This window comes from Lissotriton helveticus, chromosome 9, assembly GCF_964261635.1.
Source record: "Lissotriton helveticus chromosome 9, aLisHel1.1, whole genome shotgun sequence".
In the NCBI taxonomy this organism is placed as follows: Eukaryota; Metazoa; Chordata; class Amphibia; order Caudata; family Salamandridae; genus Lissotriton; species Lissotriton helveticus.
Window position 1 is genome coordinate 434553228 of NC_136070.1, and position 26822 is coordinate 434580049.

Genomic DNA, 26822 nt, shown 5'->3' on the forward strand with positions numbered 1-26822 from the left:
TAATTTTTTCACTTTTGGAAGATGCACCAAAGGATTACATTTCTCCAAAGAATAATTGCTAACACTCCACGCCCATAAAGTCCTACTGTACACCTGTGACTTGGCATGTTACATTTGTTTTATTGGCATGTTACTTATGAATGCAGCCCTTTTTCTCCTCCGTGAATTTTAGATTGTTGTATTTTTTAACGTACTGCTGGCCATTTGTCAATCTCTCACAGCAAAAAAATCTGTTGTTGGTTTGGAATTTTCTGGAACTAACCCATTTGGAAATCTGCTTCTGTCATGTCAGTAGTCACACCATTGATTTGGTCTTTTCTTCTAATTACATATAAGATTTTATGTATTCCCATTCCCTGGTCTGATAATTTCTGCTATTATATTTATTAATAACCTTGCCTAAAATGTTTTGGTCAAATCTATCCCTACTCTGGTAATAAAGCACCGCTTTAGTAAAGTAAACAGTGACAGTTTAACCCATAAACTAAACAACCAGAGCTTTAAATGAGGTCCTGATGCTCAAATGAGTGAAGGCTCTTAACATTTAGGTCACTAACACCTTGGATACTATTGCTCCCATTACTGAATCAGTGTGTCACTGTAGTTGCCCATCAGCTCCATTGTACCCTGTCATGTTACAAAAAATACAGTGTAAGCATTTGAGTGCATTTGAGAGCAGTTTGTGTCTACCTGCTCCTTAATAGCAAAATGAAGTTATTCCTCTACCCTAAAAAATAAATGGCAGAGATAAAAGAAAAGCACACTATTCTCTTAGAATACCATGTCTCGGAATGCCATTTTAAATTAATTATCTAATCCTAAGACTTGTACCTCGAGTATTGCAGTGTCTCAAACTCCGTGCAATAACCTAGCTTCAACTCCTTTTTTACTGATACAACAGAAATTCTCCAGAATTCATTTAAAAGTCGGCATTAAACCAGATACTGTCTTTTGCACTGAACATTTCTATGAGCAGAACTTCCAGGATTTTAGTGCAATAGCTGTGGACTCTGCCTCTAAATTGATTCAGATTAAGTATGAGGATGGAAATGCTTGCCCTTATTTATTTCATTTGGCTGTAATGCTCAATAACAGTAAGTGATAATATCACAAATCAATATTTAACTTGATCATTCAGTTCAATCAGGATCATCACTCGACCTGTGTCATAGCAGAAAATATAGACCAATTATTTTTGAAGAAATGGTCTGACCCCAAGATGGCCCTTCGGCGCACCGCAGGCGCAGATTGAAGCCTTTCCAGGCTCTCGTTACCCCCGCACCGGCTCCCTGCTCAAGATTTCATCTACGCCTGCACTTCTGACCTGCTGCACGCGCTGCTAGTGAACGGGGGTCTTTACCATGGCGAGCCTGCAGAGGGGCCCTATAGAGGACACTGTGGACCTGACATGACGTTGCCCGCACCATACCCATGACAGTGAGTGTACTCGGGGGGTCCCAGGCCTGTTCACACCAGCGACCACCAACAGCTGACAGCAGGTCCCGGTACACGCTTTCAGCCGCGCTGCCACTGCATTCCGAAACTTCACAGTGTGCACTCGGGGGACACGTACGTCCTATTGAGGCCAGAGTCGGCAGGAACCCCCGGAGGAGTGTGCAGACGTATAACATATTCGGGGACGTCCAGAGACAGAGTGGGAGGAAGCACACATTGCCAGAGGAGCCCCCCGACCCTCAGACAGACATTAACTTTAACTGCCTGATGCCTAACCTTAGGATGGCCACCAGTGTATCAATATACAGTACAGTCCCTTGCCTGACCACAAGATGGCTTCCTTAATGGTCCCCTACACGTTGTTTTACTTCCCTGGGATAACAATTGGACATTGACTAGACCTTGAACCTATCCCCTAACCTGCCTACACATCAGGACTTGGAACCTGCGGAACTTACCCCAGACTGTGGAGACCTATCGATTTGGCTGATGCCCGGTGGAGCTGCCATATAGTTAAAGAGAAGATGGGTTGTGGACTCCCCCTCCCTGCAGATTTTCCCCTCATCTCTATGTCCTGTCTTCCTCCTACCCCTTTACCCTATCCCCTTACCCTTCCTGCTCCATTCGCCTTGTCCCCTATGTACTTTAAATGCTTTTCTTGATACTTATGTAACTTTTAACTGATGTAATTTGCAACCTTATTGTCCCTCATGTAAAGCACTCTGATTCCATCAGGTCTAGCCAGTGCTATATAATAACTCATTAATTAAATTTGTTCCCATTTAGTACTCTTTCTCCCTTTGTCTACCTCCCTAGCTCCTAGCTCCTATCCACTCTCCCCTGGATCTCTCACCTTGCCTGCTAGTCTGCCTAGCCCCCTGTCCTTTGTACCCTTTGACTAAGCACTCCTTCTCCCCTTGTTGGGGAAAGATCAAATATTTATACTCTGGAGTCTCAGCGTACCCGCTGAGAGAGTCCACTGCGCCAAGGGAGCCACTCACAGCTGAGGTATGGTATGGCACCCCTTGCCAAAGCACTCCAGCTCCCCTTTTTGGGGAAGGGTCCAGTATGTAGGCCTTGGAGTCTCAGAGACCCCTCTGAAAGAGTCCACTGCTTAAAGGGAGCCTCCCGCAACAGAGAGAGTGAAGTGATACCACTCCCCCTGGGATCAGAGTTTACTGGACTTTGGACGTTGCTTTGACTCGTCTACCGGTTTGTGTCCCCGTTGCCCTTCCCCTCCTCTTTCCATGCGATGTCCTTCACCCTCCCCTCTGCTTTCCCGCCTTCATTACCTGTCTACTTCCCCAGCTCCTTCTCCCTGCCCTGAATCTTTCCCCTTGCCTGCTTTTCCCCTTACGTATTTGTGCTTATTGTTTATCTTGACCTCACAAGTAACTATGTTGCCATGCTCTAATAACTGTGTAACCTTTGTGACGATGTAACCTGTAACTATGATCTGATGCTCATGTAAAGCGCTCTGATACCTCTGGGTCTAGCCAGCGCTATATAAAACCTTTAAAATAAATAAATAAATAAAGCTCTTTTTTGGTGGTTAAGTCTGGTAACCAGTTTTAACTCTATAACCAGATTGAAAGAGCACTTTATTTCACACAAAATTAAACACTAAACATAAATGTTCAAAAGTACAAAATGAAAACCCATATCTCTTTGGTGCCTGTGGAACTAGAGATTTGTGTAACAATGTCTCTCAGTTTTAAACAATATAAGCCACTTCCTCTGTTTGCCACTGAGCTCATATTGTAAAGCCACTTCTTATTCCATTTTTCATGGAGTTCACAATATAAAATCCCCTGTTGACAACTATATTTGTCAGAGTTTACAAGGTAAAATACCCTACACTCACAGTCAACACAGCTCCTTCCTGCTACATTTGACATGAGAGCTGTTTTAAAAATATGGCTCTTAGTTATAAGCTATAGAACAACTTAATAGGGAACTAACACAAGTGCTGACCAATTAAATGTCCCCATAGGAAATAAAATATTAAAATAAGTGGAAAGCTAAAGTTCCTCTTTCGATTCAGCTCCTTAAAACTATTTTTTGTGATTATATGAACTGAAACTCAGCACTAATGCTGTTTATAACCAGATCTAAAAACAAGCAAGAAACTAGAGTGCCTCACATCATAAGGGCACCGGAGTAAAGGTGTTTCCTGAAATGAACATCCGAGGTAAAAGGGAGGGAGTCCAAATACATAATTACACAACATTAGCTAACAATTAATAGTGTATTATAGAGATGCCAGGAATACTTTTATATCTGTGAGACTATCTTGATCATAAGTGCCACCTTTAACCAGCACCAGCCTTTCAGTCACCATTAAGTTGCATTAAGGACCTATGGTTTCATTTTTAACATTGTAAGCATGAGCTCGCAAATACCAAAATGCAAAATGCTGTTGGCTAAAATACAGGACTGGCTGAAGGTGTCACTTGTGACATGGGACCACTTGGTTGCTATGCACGTAGGCTATGAATCTCAGAGGGAAATCGATAAATCAACTCTTAGAAATGGAGTTTCTGGTTGGCTAGGGAATGCACCTAAGCCAGGCAGAACCCACCACCCCAGTCAGGTCAGGTCAGTTAAACGCCAAAGGAGAGGGGGGGAAGCACAAACTTAAGGTTCATGTGTGGTGACCTCGTTTGGTCCCTAACTATCATTACACCAATGCAATTGCCCACAAGCACGGTGTGCAGCTGCCAAACAAAGCATAGCCCCTTTCAGCCCACACGCCTCAAAGGTCTCATCTGACCTGAGTGACGGCATTGCCCTTGAAAGGGGGATCCTTGGCAGTGTTCTGCAGCGAACTCCTCTGTCACAAAACTCGTCGAGACTTGGTGGGCCTTGCGTGTCCCAGCGCAAAAGCGCAGTATCTTTTCTCTGCAGGGCTGTCCTCGCAACACTGGGGACCCCCTCTGCTCCACACCGTGGCAAACTGAGACAGGTAGGGTTGCTCGGGATGGTGAAGCTCAGCTGCAGTTCCGCTTGTTTTCTTCTTGCGGCAGCAGCAAGGCTTCCATAGACGCGGCATGACAGGAAAGCCTTGTTGCTATGGCAACCTGAGTGCACCAGTGATCTGTTCTCAGTAAGTGCGGCTCTGGGCACATGCACTGATTTGGGGTGACCACAAGGTGCTGAGCATGCACTGGTCCTGGAAGTGCTCAACACACACTGACTTGTAGCTTCTTTAAGAAAATGTCCGCACTTCAGATTTCCACAAAATGAAGAGCTTTACACATGCTGTATTGAAATGAAGCATTCACCATGCTCTGACTGGAAAAGATGCAGAACACAGCGCTGTAGTCACGGTTCCTTGATTAGCCCGCTACTTTCGGACTCATAAGAGACAGAGTCCAATGGCAGAGGGGCTGAAATGCCATCTTTGATGGCCCTGAGATTGCAAGAACAGGGTGCAAGCCAACAAGCACTTGGAGAACACTTGGGGCACAAATGGAGCAGCAGGCCAGCACATAAAGTCAGGTTTGCAAAGTGGTAGTCCCTCCTGCAGCCCAGCAGTAAGGAGGCAAGCACAACAAAGCAGATAGTCCAAATGGCGATTCCTCCTGCCAGCACATCAGTCCTCCTGGCAATATGCAGATTGTAGAGCCAGCAGCATTTGGTTACAAGTCCCATGCAGTGTCTAAAAACATGGGGTCAGAGCCCCAGGACTTATACTCAAAAATGTCTTTGATGAAGGGGTGACTTCAACAGAACCCTTAGAAAGGCACAGCAATCCCTTTCTGCCCAGACCTGGCTCCAGATGATCAGTAGGTGGTTAATCAGCCTTCCGGGTGAGGGCAGTATGCAACCTATGCAAATGCTAAGTCTAAACCACCTCTCCCTCTACGAGCCAAGGAAGCCTATTAGTATGCAGATGAGTGCAGATGTATCCCCTGTCACACCCAGCCCTTCCTGTGTTGTAGCTGTCTAGAAAGTATGCACAAAGTGTAGCTGTAACCCAGCCTAGACATGTATTGAAGTCAGGCTGCAAAGCACAGAGAGTCATAAGCACAGGGAAATGCCCTTTTTCTAAAAGGGGCATTTCTAAAATAGTAATGTAAAATCCAACTAGACCAGTAGGTAGGATTTATCATCACTATTCTAAACATACCTAACATGGTAATGCCACTCCTTTCTGACCAGGAATTACCACTTTAAGGTATATTGGGAATTCCCAATGCTAGCCTATGGGAGGAGTAGGCCTCACAGTAGTGAAAAATGGAATGGGTTGTTTTTCACTACCAGAACATGCCAGACATAAGCCCTACATTTTACATGTATCTATCCTCATCTTTCTTTATCCTTGTCATTTTAGTTTTGTTCCTGCCCATGCAATGTGCTTTCCTACTTTTAACACAGGATTACAGCTTTTTATTTATATTGCCTTCACTCTATCTACTGTCTCTATTGACACTTTAGTAACCTACACCCACACCTGTACTACTCTGCAACACTCTACACTATGCTACTCCCCTCTATGGCACTCCACTCTATGGCCCACTCCACCACCCCATTCTACTCGACTCTAATCTATGCCACTCCTATCTACTCTATTTCACTCCATGCCACTCCCTGTTATGCCACTCTACTCTACGCCACTCTCCACTATGCCACTCTGCTCTACTCTACGCACTCCATTTGACTCTTATCACACTCCACTCTACTCTACGCCACCCTACTCTACATCAGTCCACTCTACACCTCTCCATTCCATACTACTCCGCAACACACTGCACCACTCCACTGTTCTCTAAGCCACTCTACTCTACACCACTTTGCTCCATTCCAGTCACAACCACTCCACTCTACCCCACTTTATTATACGCCACTCTACTCTACACCACTCTACTCTATGCCAGTCTACTCTACGCCACTCTACTCAACTCACTGCCACTCCACTCTATTCTACGCGATTCTACTCCACTCCACTCTACGAAACTATACTCTACTCCACTCACCACCAGGACATGTATGCCATTCTACTCTACGCCACTCTATTCTATACCACTCTACTCTATGCCACTCTACTCTACTACACTGTAATTCACTCCACCCCACCCCACTCAATGCTACACTATTCAACTACACTCCACTTTACCCCACTCTAGTCTATGCCACTCTATCCTTCTCAACGTTATGCCACTGCACCCTACTCTATGCCACTTCATTCCACTGTATCCTACTCTACTCCACTCTACACTAGTCTACTACACTATGCCACTCTACACTACTCCACTCTACTCTACACCACTCTACTCTACTCCACTCACCGCTACTTCACTGTACGCCACTCTACTGTACACCACACCACTCTCTGCTACTTCACTCTACCCTATACCACTATCCACTACTCTACTCTAACCTACACCACTCCACTCTATGCCACTCTACTTCACTCCACTCCTCTCCACGCCATGCTATGCTACTCTATTCCACTCTTTTTTAACACCACTCTACTCTGCGCCACTCTATGCCACTCAACTCTACGCCTCTCTACCCCACTGCACTCATCTCTACTCTATGCCATTTCATTCCACTCTAAACCACTCTATGCCACTCCTCTGAACTCTAGGCTACTCTACTGTTTGCCACTCTACTCTATGCCACCCGATCCACACAATGCCACTTTAAAGCACTCTATGTCAATTCACTCTATGCCACTTTACTCTACTCTACTTTACGCTATTCTACTCTTCTCTATGCCACACCACACTACTTCTCTCTGCTTTATGCACTCCACTCTACTCTATGCCACTGTATGCCAATCCACCCTACTCCACGTCACTCTACTCCACCACACTTTATACCACTCTACTCAATGCCACTCAGCTCTGTGCCACTCTACCCTGCGTCACTCCACTCCATGCCACCCCACTCTACTCCACGCCACTCTATTTTATGACACTTTGCTCTACTCTAATCCACTCCACTCTACTCTTTGCCACTCAACCCTACACACTGCATTCTATGCCACTCCACTCATCTCTATGCTTCTCAACGCCACTCCACTCTACGTTACTCCACACTATTCCACTCTACTGTATGCCACTTTACTCAATGCCACTCTACTCAATGCCACTCTACTCTACTCTGCGCCACTCAACTCCACACAATCCCACTCTATGCCACTCTACTCTACACCATTCCACACCACTCTCCTCTATGGCACTCTACTCTAAGCCATTCTGCTCTATGCCACTCCACTCTATGCCACTCTACTCTACGCCATTCCACACCACTCTCCTCTATGGCACTTTACTCTAAGCCATTTTGCTCTATGCCACTCCACTCTATGCCACTCTACTCTATGCCACTCTACTCCACGCCACTCCACTCTATGCAACTCCACTTTACTCTACAATACTCTACTCTCCACTCCACTCTATGCCACTCTACGCTACTCCACTCTTTGCCACTCCACCTACACCACTCCATTCTATGCTGCTCTACTCTACTCACCACTCCATGCCACCCCACTCTACTGTACGCCATTCCATTCCACACAGTGTCACTCTATGGCACTCTATACCACTTCACTCTATGTCACTCTTTGCCTCTTTATGCCACTCTACTGTATACAACTCTCCACAACTCCACTCTACCCCACTCTATGCGACTCCTCTCCATGCCACTCTACTCCATGTCCCCCTACTCTATGCCACTCTACTGTCTACTCTAGGCCACTCCACTATAACGGAGCGTCCTAGTACCCTCTATTTCTTTCGCTGTGAGCGCGGAGATACCCCTTCGGGGGTGATTCCATCGCTCTATAAATTCTTCATTCACTATACACAACTCTACTCCACTTGACTCTGCGCCACTCTACTCTACTCCTCTCACACATTTTTACTATGATTGGTACAGTTGCTAAAATGGCATTTTTTATAATGTTGTCTTAATTGTAATGATTTTTATTAATCAGACAATAAAGTTTACTTACTTACTCCACTCTCCACTTCTCCACTCACTGTATGCTACTCTACTCTACACCACACCACTCCACTCTACATGACTCCACTCTTTGCCACTCCACTCTACGCCACTCTACTCTATGCCACTCACCTCTACTCCACTCCACCCCACTCTATTCCATGCCACTCTACTCTATGCCATTCTGCTATAAGTCACTCTACCCTACGCCACTCCACTTTTCTCCACCCCCTCTACTCTATGCCACTCTGCTCAATGCCACCCCGCTCTACTGTACTCCAATCTACTGTTTGCCACTCTACTCTATACAGCTGCATTCTATGTAACTCCACTCCTCTGTATGCCACTCTACTCTACACCATGCTACTCTACGGCACTATGCACCACTCCACTCTCCTCTTTGCCACTCTACTCTATGCCATTCCATCCCATGCAACTCTATCACTCCACTCTATACCACTCTGCTCTACACCACTCCACTCAACACCACTCAATTTTACTCTATGCCACCCTATTCCACTCCACTATATGCCACTCCAATTTTCGCCATGTTACACTGTGCCACTCTACTCTATGTCACTCTACTCTATGCCGCTCAACTCTATACCACTCCATTCCACACTGTGCCACACTACACCACTCTACTCTATGCCACTCTAATCTACGCCACTCCACTTCACTCTATGCCATACTACTCTACTGTACGCTACTCAACTCTACTCTATGCCACTCTACTATATGCCACTCTTCTGAATACCACTCCACTCTGTGCCACCCCACCCTAGTCCACTCCACTCTATGTCACTCTACGCCACTCCACTCTTCACCACTCCACACTGCGCCACTCTACTCTACGTCATTCTACTCTATGCCGCTCGACTCTATACCATTCGATTCCACACTGTGCAACTCCACTCTACACCACTCTACTCCATGCCACTCTATTCCTTTCTAACAGGGCTGGACTGGCCGGATTAGGCATTGGGTGTTTCCCCGAGAGGCTGGAATGTTGGGGGGAGGTTTTGCAGCATTGGGGGGCGGTTTTGTTACTGGGGTCTGGTTTGGCAGCGGTGCTGCAATATCGGCCCTCAGTAACCAAAGCAGCCCTGCTTTAAGCTTGAGCCCTCCCTCCCCCGGGGGCTGGTCTGACAAAATTGCCAGGGCTGCTTTGAGTTTCCAGTCCAGCCCTGCCACTGTGCCACACTACTCTATACCACTCATCACAGCTCCACTCTACTCTGGATCACTTTACGCTGCTCCTCTACATGCCATTCTACTCCATGTCACTCCACTCCACCCCACTTTATGACACCCAACTTTATGTCACCACTCTATTCTATGCCGTCATATTCTACGCCACTCTTCTCCACCCCTTTAGAGCCTTAGTCCTTTACAAGATGGCTAAAAGATATTGGCAAAGCCAACAGCTGTGAAATATGTGGGACCTTTTGGCTTTGCCAATGTTTTGCAGATCTGCATTTCTTACCCTTTAGACCTCAGTTGTCTCTGTAATTTATCCTTCTGACAAAGGTAACGTGAGTACCACATTTTGACTGTTAAATAAGTGCATGCATTTTCTTGGAAAGTCTTTGGGGAGGGGAAACCATAAAACCATCATCAATTAATGCCCCACACCACTAAAGTGATCTAATAAAAATGAGCCCAAATATTGGGCAGGCCTTTTGAGGGTAGTGTAAGCCTGAGCGTTTCGGGAGAAGGCTGGTTGGTGTTTAGGGTACTGGGAAGATCGCAAAATACCCCTCTATTCCCCTTTTTATGTTCTATTCACGAACAAAAATGCTTCTGTGATTCCCCTGGCACGCGTTTCTTGCCATGTTTTTTTCATCTGGGAATTTTTTGGTTTATTTATCTGAACTGGATGCAGGATTGGCGGTAGAGGTCGCCGGCAGAGAGAATGCAGAAGGCTGGAGGAGACGGGGCGTGCCAGGGAGGAGCCAGGGGCGTGTATGTATTTATAAACCCAGACAGCGCGCGAGGCAGCAGGAGGGAGAAACCACAGCAGGGAGTTACAGCCAGGAGCTCCACCATGACGTCCTGCCTCAGTGAGTAACGCAGTGACTGCCCCGGCTCATGTGTGCTTGTGAACGCGCGTTATGTCTGCACAGCGAGTCGCCGTAGCCCGGTGTGCTCTGTGCACATGCATAGGTCTCTGAGCACTTTCAGGCTTTCTTTTCTAATAGTGATGGCGCTTCGTATACTTTTCATAAACATTATGTTAACCATTTCACATAACACGTTCGTTCACTACAATGTTTTTCTCTTGGCGCTAAATAGTCGTGTGCAGAGCTACTTTATGTGACTGTTATGCAATGTTGAATACAGAACGTTTTATGTTCATTGTAAGTTTATTGCTATTACGAAAAAAAGATGACATCGGCAATGCATTTTACGATACAATAAACACTGTAGAAAATAGTCTTACACTAACAATCACTTAAACAAAAAATAATATTTATTTTAAGAACACTCCATTTAGTGGCTTCAGCGGGCCCCAGAAACAAAATATAAATATATGATAGTCTTTACCTAGCGTCGCATATCATGTTATTGATCAAATCGCATATATGAATGCATTGTCGTCCTTATTTCAATCGCGAATGCTTTCATAGTCGTTAAGATTTAAGCGCCCTCTCCTGCGCGAGGACAGTAAGTTGAGAGCTGGTAATACGCACCTTGTTTCAAGTGTTTCATGATCCCAGGTGGTGTTTAAACTTTTGGTCGTCAAAGCAATGAAGCGCCTGCACAGGCGGACACGTTAGTGTCCACCCCCTGGTCATGCACTATATAAATAGCCCCGAGGGAACTGTGTGCCAAGCCAAGCATGTCCTTCCTCAGAGCGCGCCCCCCTCAAGTCTGCCAGCCCCTGGCACACACTGTGTGCGACAAAGATTCAGGTGCCTGGTTTCGCAAGCGACAAGTTTGCGTCGTCTTGACCGCCCGGGGCAGGTGCACTGACGACAGCAGACCATCCCCGTCGGCTTGGATGGCTGACATTCTCTGTAAGAAGCCTCAGAGAACTGGGGCAGATTTACAAGCCCCATGCGCCACTTTTGCGTCACTTTTAACAAGGGAAAATGACGCAAAAGTGGCGCAAGGGGCTTGTAAGCAGCACTTGGCCCTGTAGCCCCTGAGGAGCAGGGACCTGAATCTACAATCCCTGACAAAGGTCATTACGTTATAACCTTCCATCAAAAAACGGCAATCACAACAGACATTGGTATAATGTCAAACACTAGCATGATTAAAACTGAAGCTTATGCTTCAGCAACTCCTCGTGGTGAAAACCTCAGTGACTCTTCACAATGATTTGCAAGGCGTGTATTTTGCGTTATGCCACTCGTATTTTTTCTGTACCTGATGTTAGTGTAGCCCGGGGACCTGTTGTAACTGGTTACTGGTGGTGGGCACCTGTTTGTTAAGGTGTTGTTTCACGTCGTGTACATCTATGTATTTTATTATATGTGCCTTATATGCAAGTTAACTGATAAATGCCTCGAAACATCCTGTCCACACCTAACTGACAAAGCATTGCAGAGTTCATTTAATGAATACCACAATTCAGTAATTGTTACCTCTACTGATAAGCCTGATATTAATGCAAATGTGCACCAAATCAGGAATAACAACAATATTCGGATATGTTGTTCCATATTTAACGGTGGAAAAAAACTGACTCTAAACACACATTTATTTCCATGATGTGAAGTTGTATTGGCGAATATTTTGATGCTGTGACATAAAAGAGAAACATTCAGTTAAATGTGTGGGAATATGCTTACGGCATGTTTCATGTGGTATATAAATCCGGATAACGTAACCTATAATTATTCAGTCATTTTTGGGTGTGTAGCAGCTCACTTCTCTGCTGCCTATGATAATCAGTGCTTATGGTGACTGAACCACATGCTGTGCGCACGTTATTTCTTCTAATCGTGTTTGGACAGGTGAGGCCTTTTTGGCACTGATTATATTTAGTGCAGACAATGTGTCAGCATGTAGTTGCTAATGCATTCTGCCCACCAATAACTTCTTACTTTGCACCAACGTATGCATGTTTTGGTTGGAAATTCATTAAACTATTGTACTTTGGCATGCATTTTTTTCATTGTATGCTGAAATACAACTGCTAAACAGTTTCACAGATTTCAAACTAAAACGGTCAACTTTGGTGACAAAATAACTTCTACAATGTTGTCGGTGTGCTGAATATGTCTGTTCTACATAGCATCCACAAATGTGTTCGTCGCTATGATTACCATGGTGTGAAATCATTTAGACTCAACAAACAAATGATGATGTCATTTTGAGTGTGTAATTTATGCCCTTTGCTCTCTACGTGTATTCCTTGAATGTCGGGTGTATCAACATGTTGCTGTTTTGTTTGCTTTGGGATTGGCATATCCTGCTGCGTCGCCTGCTGATGAGCAATACTATCCAAGGGGGAGAACACTCCCAGTAGTCATGGATGTAGATGGAGTCAGAGGTCTAGAGCCCAAGACAAGGGCCCTTATATTCATCCCCTGCCAATCACTATGTGGGAGTCTTAGCCCCCCCCCACCCCTTCCTCATTGGAGACTATTGCTATTGTAAATCAGACTGTTAAAAATTGTGATGAAATTAATAAAATTGTCCTTTATCAAGTGTGCCTTTCAAGGCACTATTGAGGTTTAAGGATCCAAGAAGTATACCTGTTGGATTTTTTGGGGGCGATAAAGTGCTGGTATTTTTTTTAATGCCACTGTATTGTAATGAGTGCTAATTTTGAGGTTTACAAAAAGGAGCATGTGAAAAAGTTGATAACAGGTTTTAGCCATAATAGAAATCATGTATTGGTGATCTCGCTCTAATTCTAGAAGGAATGACCGCTGCTGTGACAGCGCCTGCAGCACGTTCCTGCACGGTGTGACATGCATACCACACCATACAGAAACAGGGGTGCAATTCCAGGGGGGGTACAACATGTGCCCCCCTGTATTCACCCTGAGTCACAGATCCGGCCGGAGGCCCTGTTAGGGCCCCCTTTCCTGCATATTCACTACCTTTTTCATGGCGGGCTCACCGCCATGAAAAGGGTGGTGGATATGTGGGTCATAATATGCTTGGAGGTGCAGGTATCTGCACTACCAGCGTATTCAGGCTGGTTGCAGACCGCCACCGCAGCGGGATCCTTGACCCTGGCAGAGCTGGCGGTCTCGTGGCGGTCCGACTGCCACACTCAGAATACTGTGGGCGGACACGCATTGATGGCGGTGGTCGGACCGCCACCATAAGTACAGCGGTCTTGAGGACCGCCATACTCATAATGAGACCCTGAATGTTTACTTGTGGCACAAAAAGAAAAGGGGTTGTTTTTGCTTTTAGCTTGTTGTAAGGTGATTAGTATTAGTTGGTAACATAGATTATTACTATTTACATTTTAAATACTGTCTTTTTTTTAAAGTGTTGTTTGCGATATTTCTGTGATTGGAATGGTTTTCTTGTGCTGTGCAGCTAATTTGAATTTCTTCTTTTAAAACAACAAAAGAGGTCTTTATTACAATTTGTTTTCAAATTTTGAATACGAGTGACTGAAAAAGACTAGTTAGTTAGGGCCTTATTGTGAGTACAGCGGTCCTCAGGACCGCCGGACTCGTGGTGGCAGTTCGACCACGGCCACACTGTGGGTCCGCTCGCAGTATTCTGAATGTGGTGGTCGGACCATCATGAGACCCCAATGGGCCGGCGGTCTGAAATTGGGCTGAATATGCTGGCGGTGCCTTTGCCGGCTCCACCGAGCACATTACGAGTTGCCTTTTAACAGCTTTTTCCTAGGCGGTGAGCCGGCCCTGAAAAGGGTGGCTGAGAGGCAGCTAGGGGGGCCCTAACAGGGTCCCCTGCTGGATCTGGGGCTGAGTGTGCATGCTAGGCAGCAACACATGTTGTACCCCACTGTAATTGCACCCCGGTTCGGGCATGTTGTGGCATGTATACAGCACTGTGCAGGTGCGTGCTGCAGGCGCTGTCACGGTGGGGGGCTGCATGTTAGGCCCTCCTATGAGACTAACAGCCCACAGCAGTGAGACCGCTGCAACACCACCTGCCTGCCATGGATTACACTTGTAATACGGCAAGCCAGGGCACACCGGTCTTGGTGGTTCTCCTGCGGAGGGAGCTGTGGAGGTGTAATGCGGCCATTAGTCTTTGCAATGTTAAAGTGGGTTTGGAAACAAAGATGAATTGGTCATTCTAGCTAAAAAAAGAATTACTGATTAATATTCAAGTAATGTGAAAAAAGGTTTCGCACTACCATGTGTTTTCTGTGCATGTAGTGGTTATAACTTGCAGAGTTGTCTGTCAAAAATTGGTTTTGTAGAAGAAAATATTATTTATGAGCAGTGTTTATTTCAATACATAACTGTGATGTTACAATAAGTAAACATTAAACTTACATGTGTTGGTAGATAGGTGAATCTCTTCTTTTGAAGCAGTGTCTATGAAGAGGTCATCTTCAGTCACTTGTCACCATCGGAATGGTCACAATATAGATGACTATCTCCATGTATGTCTCATCCCTTTTTTCAACTATAAAATATGTTTTCGTACCTACATTCAATTTTGCGTATTTTTTTGATTGAAACACCGTTTACTTTGCTTAAAAGAAAAATTGTTATGTACATGATTTGACCTCACTATTATGATATTGGCAACATCTTGCTTGGGGCCTTTTTTTGAAGTATAACATGTTTAATATTCATGATTACTTTTGTTTATTTGTAAAATACTTTTTTAACTAAAAGCAATATTTATAATATTGTATACATTTTGCGTTGATCAGAAAAACATGTGGTAGAAGCCTGCGTGGTAAAGGTGTTTACATAGACTCACATTACAACTTGTTGTAAAGTCTTCTATTGTACAAACTGTGTTGTAAAATCAAAAGTAATATAACACGTGATAAAGTCAGATATTCCTTCAGTGTAGACACCATCCTCCAGAACAGCAGCAAACATAAGCAAGTGTGAAACAGCATAATGGTGGAATGTTCCTGAACAATGTTTTGTGACAAGGTGTTTTGCACTCCTGAGATGGACTCCTGTATGTCTACCTTCCTAAATAATATCTCCAAAATCCATAAGTAGGCCTTAGACTGCACCTGGTGATCTTGTCACGATTAAGTGATTGCCATGATGAACTCACAAACAAAATTTTTTGATTTGGCTCTAGCAGGAACGGAGAACACTGATATAGTAGACCCACAAAATACAGCGATGGTAGACCCGGAGCCATTTGTCACCCGGGCAATGCCAATTTTGCTGTCTCTACAGAGAGACGCTGTTCCATATTGATAAGATTGGTCCCCAAGTTGAGGGACCTGGCATCTCTAGATGCAGTCCTTTTGTCAAAGTTTAACAGATTCGTGAACATGTTTTCTGTGCAAGACTAGGTACAGCTGTCACTGAAAACAAACTTTAACCAGGGACTTTTTTTACCAGGCAAGTTGCAGGGGAGGATGTGCATCTGGCTTCTACAGTCAGAGCAAGTTCCTCCATGCTAACAACATAGATGAGGCAGTTGCGACCAAAATCAGTTTGCATCCTTCTTGCCTATTGGCTCCAGAGGATTCAGATTTCACTGTAGAGGAGGTTTCAGAGTAGCTGGAGCATATTATTATTATTATTATTTAGTAGTTTGTAGAGCGCACAGCTACCTCCAACGGAGGTGTCCCGGCGCTGAAGGTATACCCTTACTAAGGGGCAGTGGGAGATGCTGCGATTAGCGAGTTTCTAGGCAAGGGAGAAGAGCCAGGTCTTGAGTTTTTTTCGGAATAAAGGTTCCGATGTCAAGAATCTTAATTCAATGGGCAGTTGATTCCACAGTTTGGAGGTGGTCACTGCGAAGCCTCTTCCACCTGTGCGGGTCAGGCGAAAACGGGGGCAGATCATAAGACGGAGGTGGTTGGATCTGAGGTTCCGGGAGGCTTGTGAGTGTTTGATTCTGTGGCGCAGGTAGAGAGAACCTCAATCATTTATCGCTCTGAAGGCCAGAATTAGGGCTTTAAATTGGATGCGACGTCTTACTAGGAGCCAGTGAAGATTGATCAGATGTGGGGAGATCGAGTGGCGAAATGGGATGTTGCAAATCAACCTGGCAGCTGCGTTCTGTACTCTCTGAAGTTGGTTAATGAGATAAGCCGGGGCACCTACGTATAGGCTATTTGCGTAGTCCAGGTGAGCTGTAATGAGAGAGCATACTAGTCCAGGCTACCAGGTAAAGATGATATCCTTTATGCTAATGCTATTGGAGGGCAGGACTCAACATGTCTTCCAAGCACGGAGTGCTGTCACCTGATACAGTTAAGTGTTACTGATGATCTGGGGGGCATCTTGAAATTTGTGCTTCCAATTACAGGTGGCCCTGATACTGCACATAACATTTTCTTAACAAGTTACAAAACAGATAAACTAGTAGGAGACGTCTTACACAAAGGAGCCATTGTTCTGAACTGCTACCAATGCAGTGGGTTTATCAGAACTGTCTTTCTTGTGCAGAAGAAGTACAATAGATTTAATTTGGTCATAACTTGGAGAAAACTTATTGCCTGCTTGCTCTACAGAAATTTCAAAATGAAGGGAATTCTCTTCTGGGGTATGTTCTATGACAGGATGATTGGATAGTCTGACTGGACCTAAAGGATATGAATCTCACCATCCCAGTGTTCAGCCCTCACAGGCAGTTCCTCCAATGTTGGTGGTGCAGACAGATGCACAATGGTGTGGTCTTTTCCTTTTGGTCTATTCCTCTGCCCTTGGTGTTTTACCAAGGTGAGGAAGCTGGTGGTGGAATGCACCAAGTCTCTGGAGGTACAGCTGATAAGGTACTCAAGCAACATGACCATCTTATTACAGACTTAATAAATCACCTTCAACACCTGCAAATAGGAGTAGATTTACTAGAAAGTTTAGGGTTCATAATCAATGGTTCCAAGTCAGCTTTATTACCTTTGAAGGAGGTAGAGTTCTTGGGCTTCAAGATAAATTCAATGAATGCAATGCTGAGCCTGCACCTGTTAATCAGTAAATTGTTTAGACGTATCACATTGACTATTCCACCCAATAGTCTTTGTTATTAGATAATAAAGTCATGAAGATTTTTCAAGCTTGGCCAGCTAAGGTAGAACTATCCAGAAAGCAGATACCAGCAAATTCAGTGATGCTGTTTTGTCTCCGGCCCTTTAAAAAGTTGAAGATGTGAAAGCCTTAGATGAAGACAACAGGTTTTTCACATCGAAGGTTGTTGCCTTTCTGGTAACCTGGAGAACCAAGTCTTCTATGAGAACTCTTATTTACCAGTTCTTTCTGGATAGCTGAAGACTGTGTGCAGTGAACTGTTGGAGCATATGGACATTATGAGAGCGTTTAGACCCATAAGGCACTTACTATCCTATGTTAGGTCCTTTTAGACAGTGTAAATTGCTATGATTGCTCAGTAGATGAAATTGGCTGGCGTCAATGTGGATCTCCGTACAGCTCATTCAGTCAGAGGTGCCATGGCTTCTAAGCATGCTATCTCTGGCATAAGTTTGAAAGATATCATCAGAGGGTGGACTGGCCACAGAAGAAATCGACATTCAAAACCACAGGTGATAGCTATGCTTTAAAGTAGCACAATCCATACCTGCAATCCTGTCAAAGAATGAACTAAATCCTAGCTTTTGTGTCTGAAAGTTTTTTTAGGACAAAGAGTTGAGGATTATTCCTGCCTACGAAGCCATAACTAAATGTAGTATGTTTAGATTGATATTAAACTTTCTAGTGTTATTCACTGATGTTTTGCTTCACCTGCCCATGATGTAAGCATTGTAATGTAAATTTAATAGAGTGAACAGAGTAGGTAGGTAATTATCTATTGTATAATTTAAATATTAATTCGAAACAATCCAAAACATAGTGAATAAGGAACAGCCAAATAAATACCAATAATATTAAAATAAATATTCATTATAATTCAACTCAGAGATACAATTCATAAGTAAGTGAAAGACACTTATCGTCCAATAAGGCTTTAGAATTTGCCATGATCGAACTAGATTAATTTCCATTGGACCTTTAAATGTGCTCCAATTGAAGAAATGTGGTTGCACATCCAATTAGTTTGTTCGACCTCTCAGCATAGCAATATATTGTTGCATTGAGTGGATACAGTATTTCTGTGTGCAGTATCAGAGGTAAAGCATTGCCAAGATTAACAGCAAACACATGACATATTTGCTGTCTGCAGCAAAGGAAGGAAAAGTGTAGGAAGCTTATGTACGCTGAGCGACCCGATTGGAAGATTTATGTTTGTATGATCATAGTTTTAATTATATGGCTCATGGAAGTTGTAATTATTTAGTTCTTTTAACAAGCTGCTTTAAAAAATGCAATGGGAAGAGAGGTAATAGACTTCAACTTTGTTTTCTTAATCGAATTAAAACATTCAGATGTGAAAACTAGAATATTTTGCATTCCCAACAAAAGCACCAGCCTGCCTGTTTATTCCATAGGGTTCAACTGTAGGTTCACCATGGAGTTCTGATTAACAGCTAGAGAACTAAAATGTAATATTCATGACATATGACACTCCTAAATGGCATGTTAATGCACTCAGAGTTGTCGAAATGAAAAATCTATTATGTGGAGCAAGCTGAAATAAATAAGCAAAATGTGGAGTTTAATTTTGTCTTGAGAAATTATGGTTAGTGCACCAGAAAGCTAAAATGAGGACATATTTTCTATATGTTCTCATTATCTTTCTTATCCATTCGGGGACATGTGTGGCATACTGAGTGCATAATGCACTTCCAAAAAAAGCAGCAGCTTGTCAGATGGTTCTCCTGTGTTTTACTGCAGTTTCACTATAGATTCTAATAAGCAACTTGAATGTTAACATTCAATATTCATGACAAAAGTGGACCCAAACACCAAGTTTACAGAAGAGGATTCTTCAGCTGAAAGACTTTCCATTTGTGCAGATGGAATGAAATGATCACCAATATGAATCCAGCTGGCTGTGAGGAGCACCGTGGGTCTTAACCCCTTCGACGCTCATGACGAGCTCAGCTCGTCATGAGTTACGCCTCTCGTACGCTCATGAGGAGTTGAGCTCGTCATGAACCGCGGGTTTTCGCAAAAGTTAGCGCACAGCGGGAAAATGCACCGCACGCGTGGGGTTAATGGCATTTATGGTGTAATATATTCTTAAAGGGCTCAAAATAATTGATGAGAGAGTTCCTTACCCAAGTCCATCACACCCTTCTTTTACTGAGAAAGGTCCCTACCTAAATTCTTGCAGTCCCTCTCCAAATCTATTTTGTCAGATTATACATGCTCTCCTTCACTTAATAGCTCCATAGTTTTAAAAAAGAAACATTTTGGTAGACATAGGATTTTTAAATCGTCCATTTAAAAGTCTGAAAATAGATATAAGTGCAGGAAGCTATTTTCACACATCTCGTTTAAAATTAATTGATTTGTGCTTCCTTGGGTAGTGACACCCTCCACATGAGTTGCTGTTAGGGGCTAATTATGATGTCGCAATCGTCTCGGTCCTAGGACCGACCGACCTCTGGTTGGCGGTCCCGAACGCCTAATTAGGATGTGACCGACATTGTTCAGTCATATTCCTACATTTCTCTAAGGGAGGATGCATTATGGCCGCAAATCGGACGTAATACATGCCCGCATAGGGAAATGGGAGGTGCAGTTCATCCCTACACCCGTGGCAGACACCTCAAGGTGCTTGCCACTGGTGCAGGGATCAACAGGGGCCTCCTTGGCCCACAACCGGAGGCCGCACACCCAAGGGGGCCATGCTGGGGGTTCCCAAACATGCTTTCTGACATAGTTTCCATGTCGGACAGGCCGACATGCCAGCATTATAATGAGGCCGTCAGAAAGTAAAGCGAGGAGCCGATTATGATGCGGCCTAGAAGTCTCCGACCATAGGTCAGAGCCTTTATGGGCTGCATCGTAATAGGCCACTAAGTTCTTTTAGTCTTAGTTTCCCACTTCCTTTGGTCAGTAGTAGCTATGTTTTCATACATTTGTATTAGCTTCAAAATCATTTTTATTGAGGGTTAAATATGGGCAATTGATAAAGCACATGTCAAAATATGCATATTTGTCGTCTAAAAAAACGGTCTCTCTTTAAATAGTATAAATGACCACATTCAAAGGCAGTTAATTAAAAATAATATAAAGCAACATTTTAAATATGAGCGAACAGTGAGAGAGCTATTTTAAAATAGAGTGAAAACTGTTGTGGGCTGAATCATTTTTACAGATTGGAAACAGCTTAAGCACATAATACAAACAGACTGAAAGGAATTAATTCAGGGTCTCATTTATGTCATTTTAATGCATTTTTGCATGTACAAATTATCTCTTCAGGACAGAAAAGTGAATGACTCTAAACCCATCATCTCCAGAAGCATTTCTTCTATTAAAGGTAAATTATGTGAGCTATGCAGGTGAACACTCTTCCTCTTCATCGGAACTCTGTGATATTCACAGGCAGCTGTTAGGGAAAGAGTTGTAGTGATATGTGGGTTGATACTCTAATAAGTCTCCTCTCAGGTACTCACTATGATGTGGGTCAATATCAACCAGCTAGCAGTCAGTCAAAAGACAATATTTCAGTAGTATACAGCTGTCCAATTTACCTTTAACAGTGATGTCATAGTAATACAATCATCCTTTGATAGGGTTAACGATGTCATAGAAACACTAACACCATTTAACATTAATGCTTTTTGACATCATCACACCCTTTCAACTAAATAATCTGCCTGGCCCTTTTCATGCTTTACACTGTGATGAAATTTGAAATTAATATAATTTATCATTTTTTATTTAAAGTTGTGTATTGAATGAGAAAAGGTACCACTCACATTTAATGTATTTTTCTAGGAAATCTATGGCCTTTGCGAGTCAATGGCATATATAGATTAATAGCATGTAGATGTTTTAAAATCCAGTGATGGTTTTTCTTGAATTTGGAAATGGTGGTAAGAAGGGAGTTCATCCTGTTCTGTATTTAAGCAGCAGTGATGAAAATGAGTAAAATGAAGCCACAAGTATAAAAACAGAAAGTTTTCAACTTGGCTGACAAAGGGCTTAATTTAGAGTTTGTCGGGCAGGAGTACACTGTCTGTCAAACACATGGTTCCTCCACTCTGTTTAGACTAAGAGGAATTTTTGTTTTCCCACCAACAGAGCCTCTCTTGGCTCTGCTGGCTGAAACATTTGACTGGCTGCCAGACTGATTTTGGGCCATTGGTCAAAGAACATCAGACTGTCCACCCTATTTAGGGCAGAGGTTCTGACATTATTTATTGCTGTCCATGCCCACCAAAGAAAGCTTGGCAGACATGAATAGTTAATGACCTCCATACATTGAAAAGAAGCTCTCAATGTTTTACTGCCATTTATATTTTTTCAACCACAAACTCTTGCTTTTGAAGTTTGTTTTGAAAAACAAAATTCCCAGGACCTCATTATTATGGTGGTCCGACGAGCGTCTGACTGCCGTTGCCTCGGGCAGGTGTCCAACCGCCTACATGTCAGCGGTCCCACCTGCTTGATTACAATGCGACCACTGTGTAGGTGGCTGGAAAACTGCTTTTTTCCATTGCAGCTTGTACTGTGGCCCCAGAAAAGAGCCGCAGCACAATCCTCAGTGGAAAAGGGCAGTTCTCAAACATCCATGCACTCTGTGCCATGCACCATGTGGTGCCTGGCACACATTGCCGGCTCTAGGGAGGTGCGATCAGTGCGATCGCACCGGGCGTTGACTTGGGGTGGGGGCGTCATTTTTTAAATGTGTATCATCATTTTAAAAGCACCTGCTGCCTCGTTCCTGGCCTCCAGCAACTTTCGGACATCAATTAATATGTCAAGAGAAGTCCGTGATTAATCATCTTCCTGGGAAAAGACCAGAAGTTTGTCTAGAATTTTGACTCATCCTAAGGTAGCGAAGAGTGTTAAAATGCCTGCTGCTAAGAAAGTGTACCTTGCAGATAACGAAGTGCATATAATGTAAATAGGTCAGTGAGTTAGTGCTTCTGTAAGAGAGCTCCTTTTGTTACTTTTCGTTTATAAGTCAAAATCCTAATATAGAACAGTGAGCTATTAAGTGTCATCAAAGAGCTGCATGCAAACTGGAAGGTATATGTTAGAGCTATATGTTTTTTTGCCCAGTCTTTCATTATCCTAATCTTGTGAAAAGGGTTCATTGGGTAGAAAACAATTTTGATTTTGAAAGAGAACCCTTAACAATGATGTTGCGTTTTAAATTCTGAATTTGTGCCTTTCCTGAATAAGAACGTTAACTATATTGCCTACCAGTATCGATGACATGCCACTCCTACACTACACCTTGTAATACTGTCTGATGTAACATTTCCTATACACTAATTTACACACATATGGTTATCTCTGTGCGATGTGTGTGTGGTATAAAGTGCTCAGACACCTTACACTGGTATGAGTGGTGCTATAAAACTAAATGGATCTGAGAGACAGCGGTTATGGAGACTTAAGAGGCACTGTTAAAGGGTGCTAGTGAGGGAATCCGTGGCAGATGTGGTCATTGGGGGGGCACCAACAAACATCGTCGCACAGGGTGCCACCAGCACTAAAGACGGCCCTGCTGGCACATGGTGCATGGATGTTTGGGGGGCACAAGATGTGCCCCTTGGCCCCATAGCGGAGGTCCACAGAGGATGGGGGTCATGCTAGTGGCCCCCAAAGTCCGATGCCATCTGCCTTTACATGTCGGTCGGACCGCAATGTAAAGGCAGAGGGAAAGGCGACATTCTAATCCCTACAGCGGTGCCATCGCAGGCACCGAACCCATTGTAGGTCTACGCTCCGATGGGCTCCTTGAGCCTGTCGGAAACGTTGGTTAGTCCCTCCTCCTGCTGCGGTCCGACCAACATCAGAATGAGGCCCCTAGCTTTGTTAAATGCATTGAACATACCACTCACAAAGGAAAACCTTGGTACCCTGAAAGGAGCTACTGTGGCAGCGGCTGTTCTGAAGGCTCAAAGAGCTCCACCTGCTTGGCGGAGATCTTTAAACATAGAAAGTTGTACTTAAACAAGTCAGTGGAGTACATCCCTCCTCTGACATGGCAGAACAGAGTTCAGTCTGCTAAACCTTAAATGAGGCCCTAAGAGTTGATAATAGCAGCTACATAGATATCTGCAAAGATGTGAGTCTGTTTAGAAGTAAAAATCTGCCATTTCTTTACCATTTGTCTGAAAATGCAGCATGAGGATTTGGCAGATCTACGCACCATTCATACTAAGTATGGGCGAATTTTGCGGATCTGCGGTCCGGGAATTTGCGCGAACTCGCAAAAAAATCCACGAGTTTGCGGATTTTCCCGCGAACTCGCGGATTTTTTTGCGATTTGCACTGGAGTACTTTCTACTGGCTAATCCAGTAAGTGCTACCTCATTGGGTAAATGGATAGTGCTTTTCTACACTACAGCTGCGCAACGTGCCAGAAGAGTTGTCTCCAGTAACCATGTGTGTGTTACTGCCAATACGCCGAAGGGTGCAGGGGTCCCTTGAGTGAGCTGGCCATCATAGTGGGTAAATGGCGGGAAGACGGCGCACACCGCTAGTGTGTGGGCGGGGCCAAACCGGGGGGGTGGAGCTTCCATGCGAGTTCACATGCCTCTTGTGTGTATAAAAGGTCAGAGACCGATCAGAGCAGCAGATGAGGAGAATTAAGCTCCTGGTCACAGGAACTGCACAGGGATTGCGCTCGTGAAAGTGAAGGATGCACTTTGCATCCTTCACTTTCACGAGCGCAATCCCTGTGCAGTTCCTGTGACCAGGAGCTTCTTTCTCCTCGTCTGCTACTCTGATTGGTCTATGACCTTTTATACATACAAGAGGCATGTGAACTCGCATTGAAGCCCACCCCCCCTATTTGGCCCCGCCCACACACGGTATAGGGAGAAAGCACACCTGCCCAGCCTCGACAAAGCTCACGATTGTTTTTGGGCTGATGAATGCGTTACTGAATTTGAGCTTCAACTCGGGCACCTGCTTTAGGTATGTCTAAGTGCTTCCTGTTGAGGTTTAATCTTTGTGACAGCAGCATCGTGCCAGATGAACCCTGCCCTTCATATTTATCCAAGAAGACGCCATCATTTTGTGCGCTACCTCTACTCAACTGGAGTACTTTCTACTGGCTAATCAGTAAGTACTACCTCGTTGGGTAAATATTGAGCTTTTCCCACACTACAGCTGCGTAAAGTGCCAGAAGAGTTGTCTCCAGTGACCATGTGTGTTACTGCCATCGCGCCGAAGGGCGCGGGGTCCCTTGAGTGAGCTGGCCATCCAAATAAAAAAAAAAATCTGCCCGCTAAAGAATTTGCGAATTTTCGGCAATTTCGCGAGATTCGCAGATCGCGAAATTGACGAAAATCCGCAAATTTCGCGAGCGGAACGGATTTTTGGCCCATGCTTAATTCATACTGAGGAGGATAAGCATCAAACACTCTTGTATTCTCTTGACTATAAAAAGTCTACTTGATTCAGTGGCTGCCACTGAAAGATTCATAGGAACAACTCCTGAAATGTTTGTGTTATGAGGATATTTTTTTTCCAATTTTTATATTATGCGAATTTAACCCAAGGGCACTGAAAGATGATTTACAATTTCTTCATTAAATAGTGGAATGTGGACAAAAGCTGAGTCCATTTATATGGCCGTGGAACTCTGATTCTAATGTCATTTTCTCATACATTAGGCGTTAGTGGATTCTAGTAATACATGACTACACCAGCATCACTTCTTCTTCCCCTTTTTCAAGTTTTGTCTGATTAAAAAGGATTTCCTTTTTCACATTACTGAAGAAAAGCGGAACAGTTCAATGAAACAAATACATTATTACACACATAAAAAAATAAAAATGTGATATAAATATGTATGTTTGCGCTCTTTTATTGCACACAATTCAATGATATTAAAACCCACATTTCCCAAGCGTTGGTGAAATATGGCAAATACTTAATGGTTCCCCGTGAAACTTCATTATCTTAATGACTGCCAATAAACCACTTTTCGAAGCTTGAACATTGTGAAGGATCTTAGGATGATGCAACATGAGGGACAATATCATGTGTCAAGTTTATCTACATTATACAGCAAAAAGTGCAAACTATGGGGCCGATTATGATGGAGGATTTTCCGCATCCTCCGAGCCGGCAGAAGCCACCGCCGGCCCGGAGGATGTGGAAAATCCTCTGCGGACCCACCAAAGACCCACCGCCACATTAGGATGGCTGGTGGGTCCTGGTTTCCGTCCGCAGCTTTTCCGCCGCGGTTGGCTTACAACCGCGGCGGAAAAGCTCTAATATGGTGACGGTGTCTCTCAAACACCGTCAACCATATTAGGATGGGCTGTGCAAAATGCTTTTCCGCGGCGGGTTTTCCGCCGTGAAAAAGCATGTGTAACTTCACTGCGGGGGCCTGTTGCGGGCCCCCTGGGTGAAGGGTGTGTGGGGGTGCACATGCGGGGTACCTATGGTACCCCCCTGCATTTGTATGCAGAAATCGGCAGGCACCGCACGGTGCCTGCCGCTTTCTGCATACAAATGCAATGTATGCATTTTTACCATTGCGGCGGATGCAGCTTGAAGCTGCACCCGCTGCAATGGTAAAAATAGAGGATGTGACCGCCAGGGTGGCGGTCACATCCTAATTGCACAGGAGGGAACTCCGCAGGGCATGCGGAGGTTCCCTCCTACTCTATGGTGGCGGACGGACTCAGGTCCGTCCGCCATCATAATCGGCCCCTAAGTGTCACATTCGTTGGCAGCATTATTTTCATCCATTTAAGGGAGAAAGAACATTTTTGTGACATCTGCAAAATTACGCTAATTATGTGGCAAACTGGGTAGTTAACTTGGAAAGAATGTTTTCTTCGAAGTGTAGCCAAAAATACACACAGACTGGAATTTGAATGGTAGGTGTTGTTAAACTTTCTTGAATACATAGTTAATAAAACAATAGGCAATGGTTACAATCAGTGGATATAGGCGATTCTGTAACTGCAGCGTTTACGTTATAGTTTTGAATTTAATCGTTTTGCCAAACAATTTGCCACATAACTTGCAAATTTTTTAAATTTCACATAAATGTTGTTTCTAGCTCAAATGGATGAAGATAATGGTGCTGGAGAACGTGCCACATAATATGCACTTCTGCTTCATACATACATGCCAACATTTCAGAAGAGCAAAGAGGGAGATTTTTTTTTAAAAATCGGGAGAATGGGGCTTCAAATCGGGTTACTGGCGTGTATGGGCTTTGGAAGTGTGCTGCTGCAGGATTGGACATTTGAAACACAAATGTAC

The 26822-nt window shown here is 44.0% G+C and overlaps 1 protein-coding gene across 2 annotated transcripts in view; it reads left to right on the forward strand.

The window, feature by feature from the left end:
- Positions 1-10401: 10401 nt before the first annotated feature.
- LOC144781402 (tumor necrosis factor alpha-induced protein 2-like) overlaps positions 10402-26822 on the forward strand; it is a 201641-nt gene continuing 185220 nt past the window's right edge. The window contains exon 1 of one of the 2 annotated variants that reach the window (XM_078660232.1): positions 10402-10469. In XM_078660232.1, coding sequence (XP_078516358.1) covers positions 10454-10469 — 16 coding nt within the window. In that variant the 5' untranslated portion in view covers positions 10402-10453. The remainder of the gene's footprint in view (positions 10470-26822) is intronic. The other variant, XM_078660231.1, reaches the window with a different exon arrangement.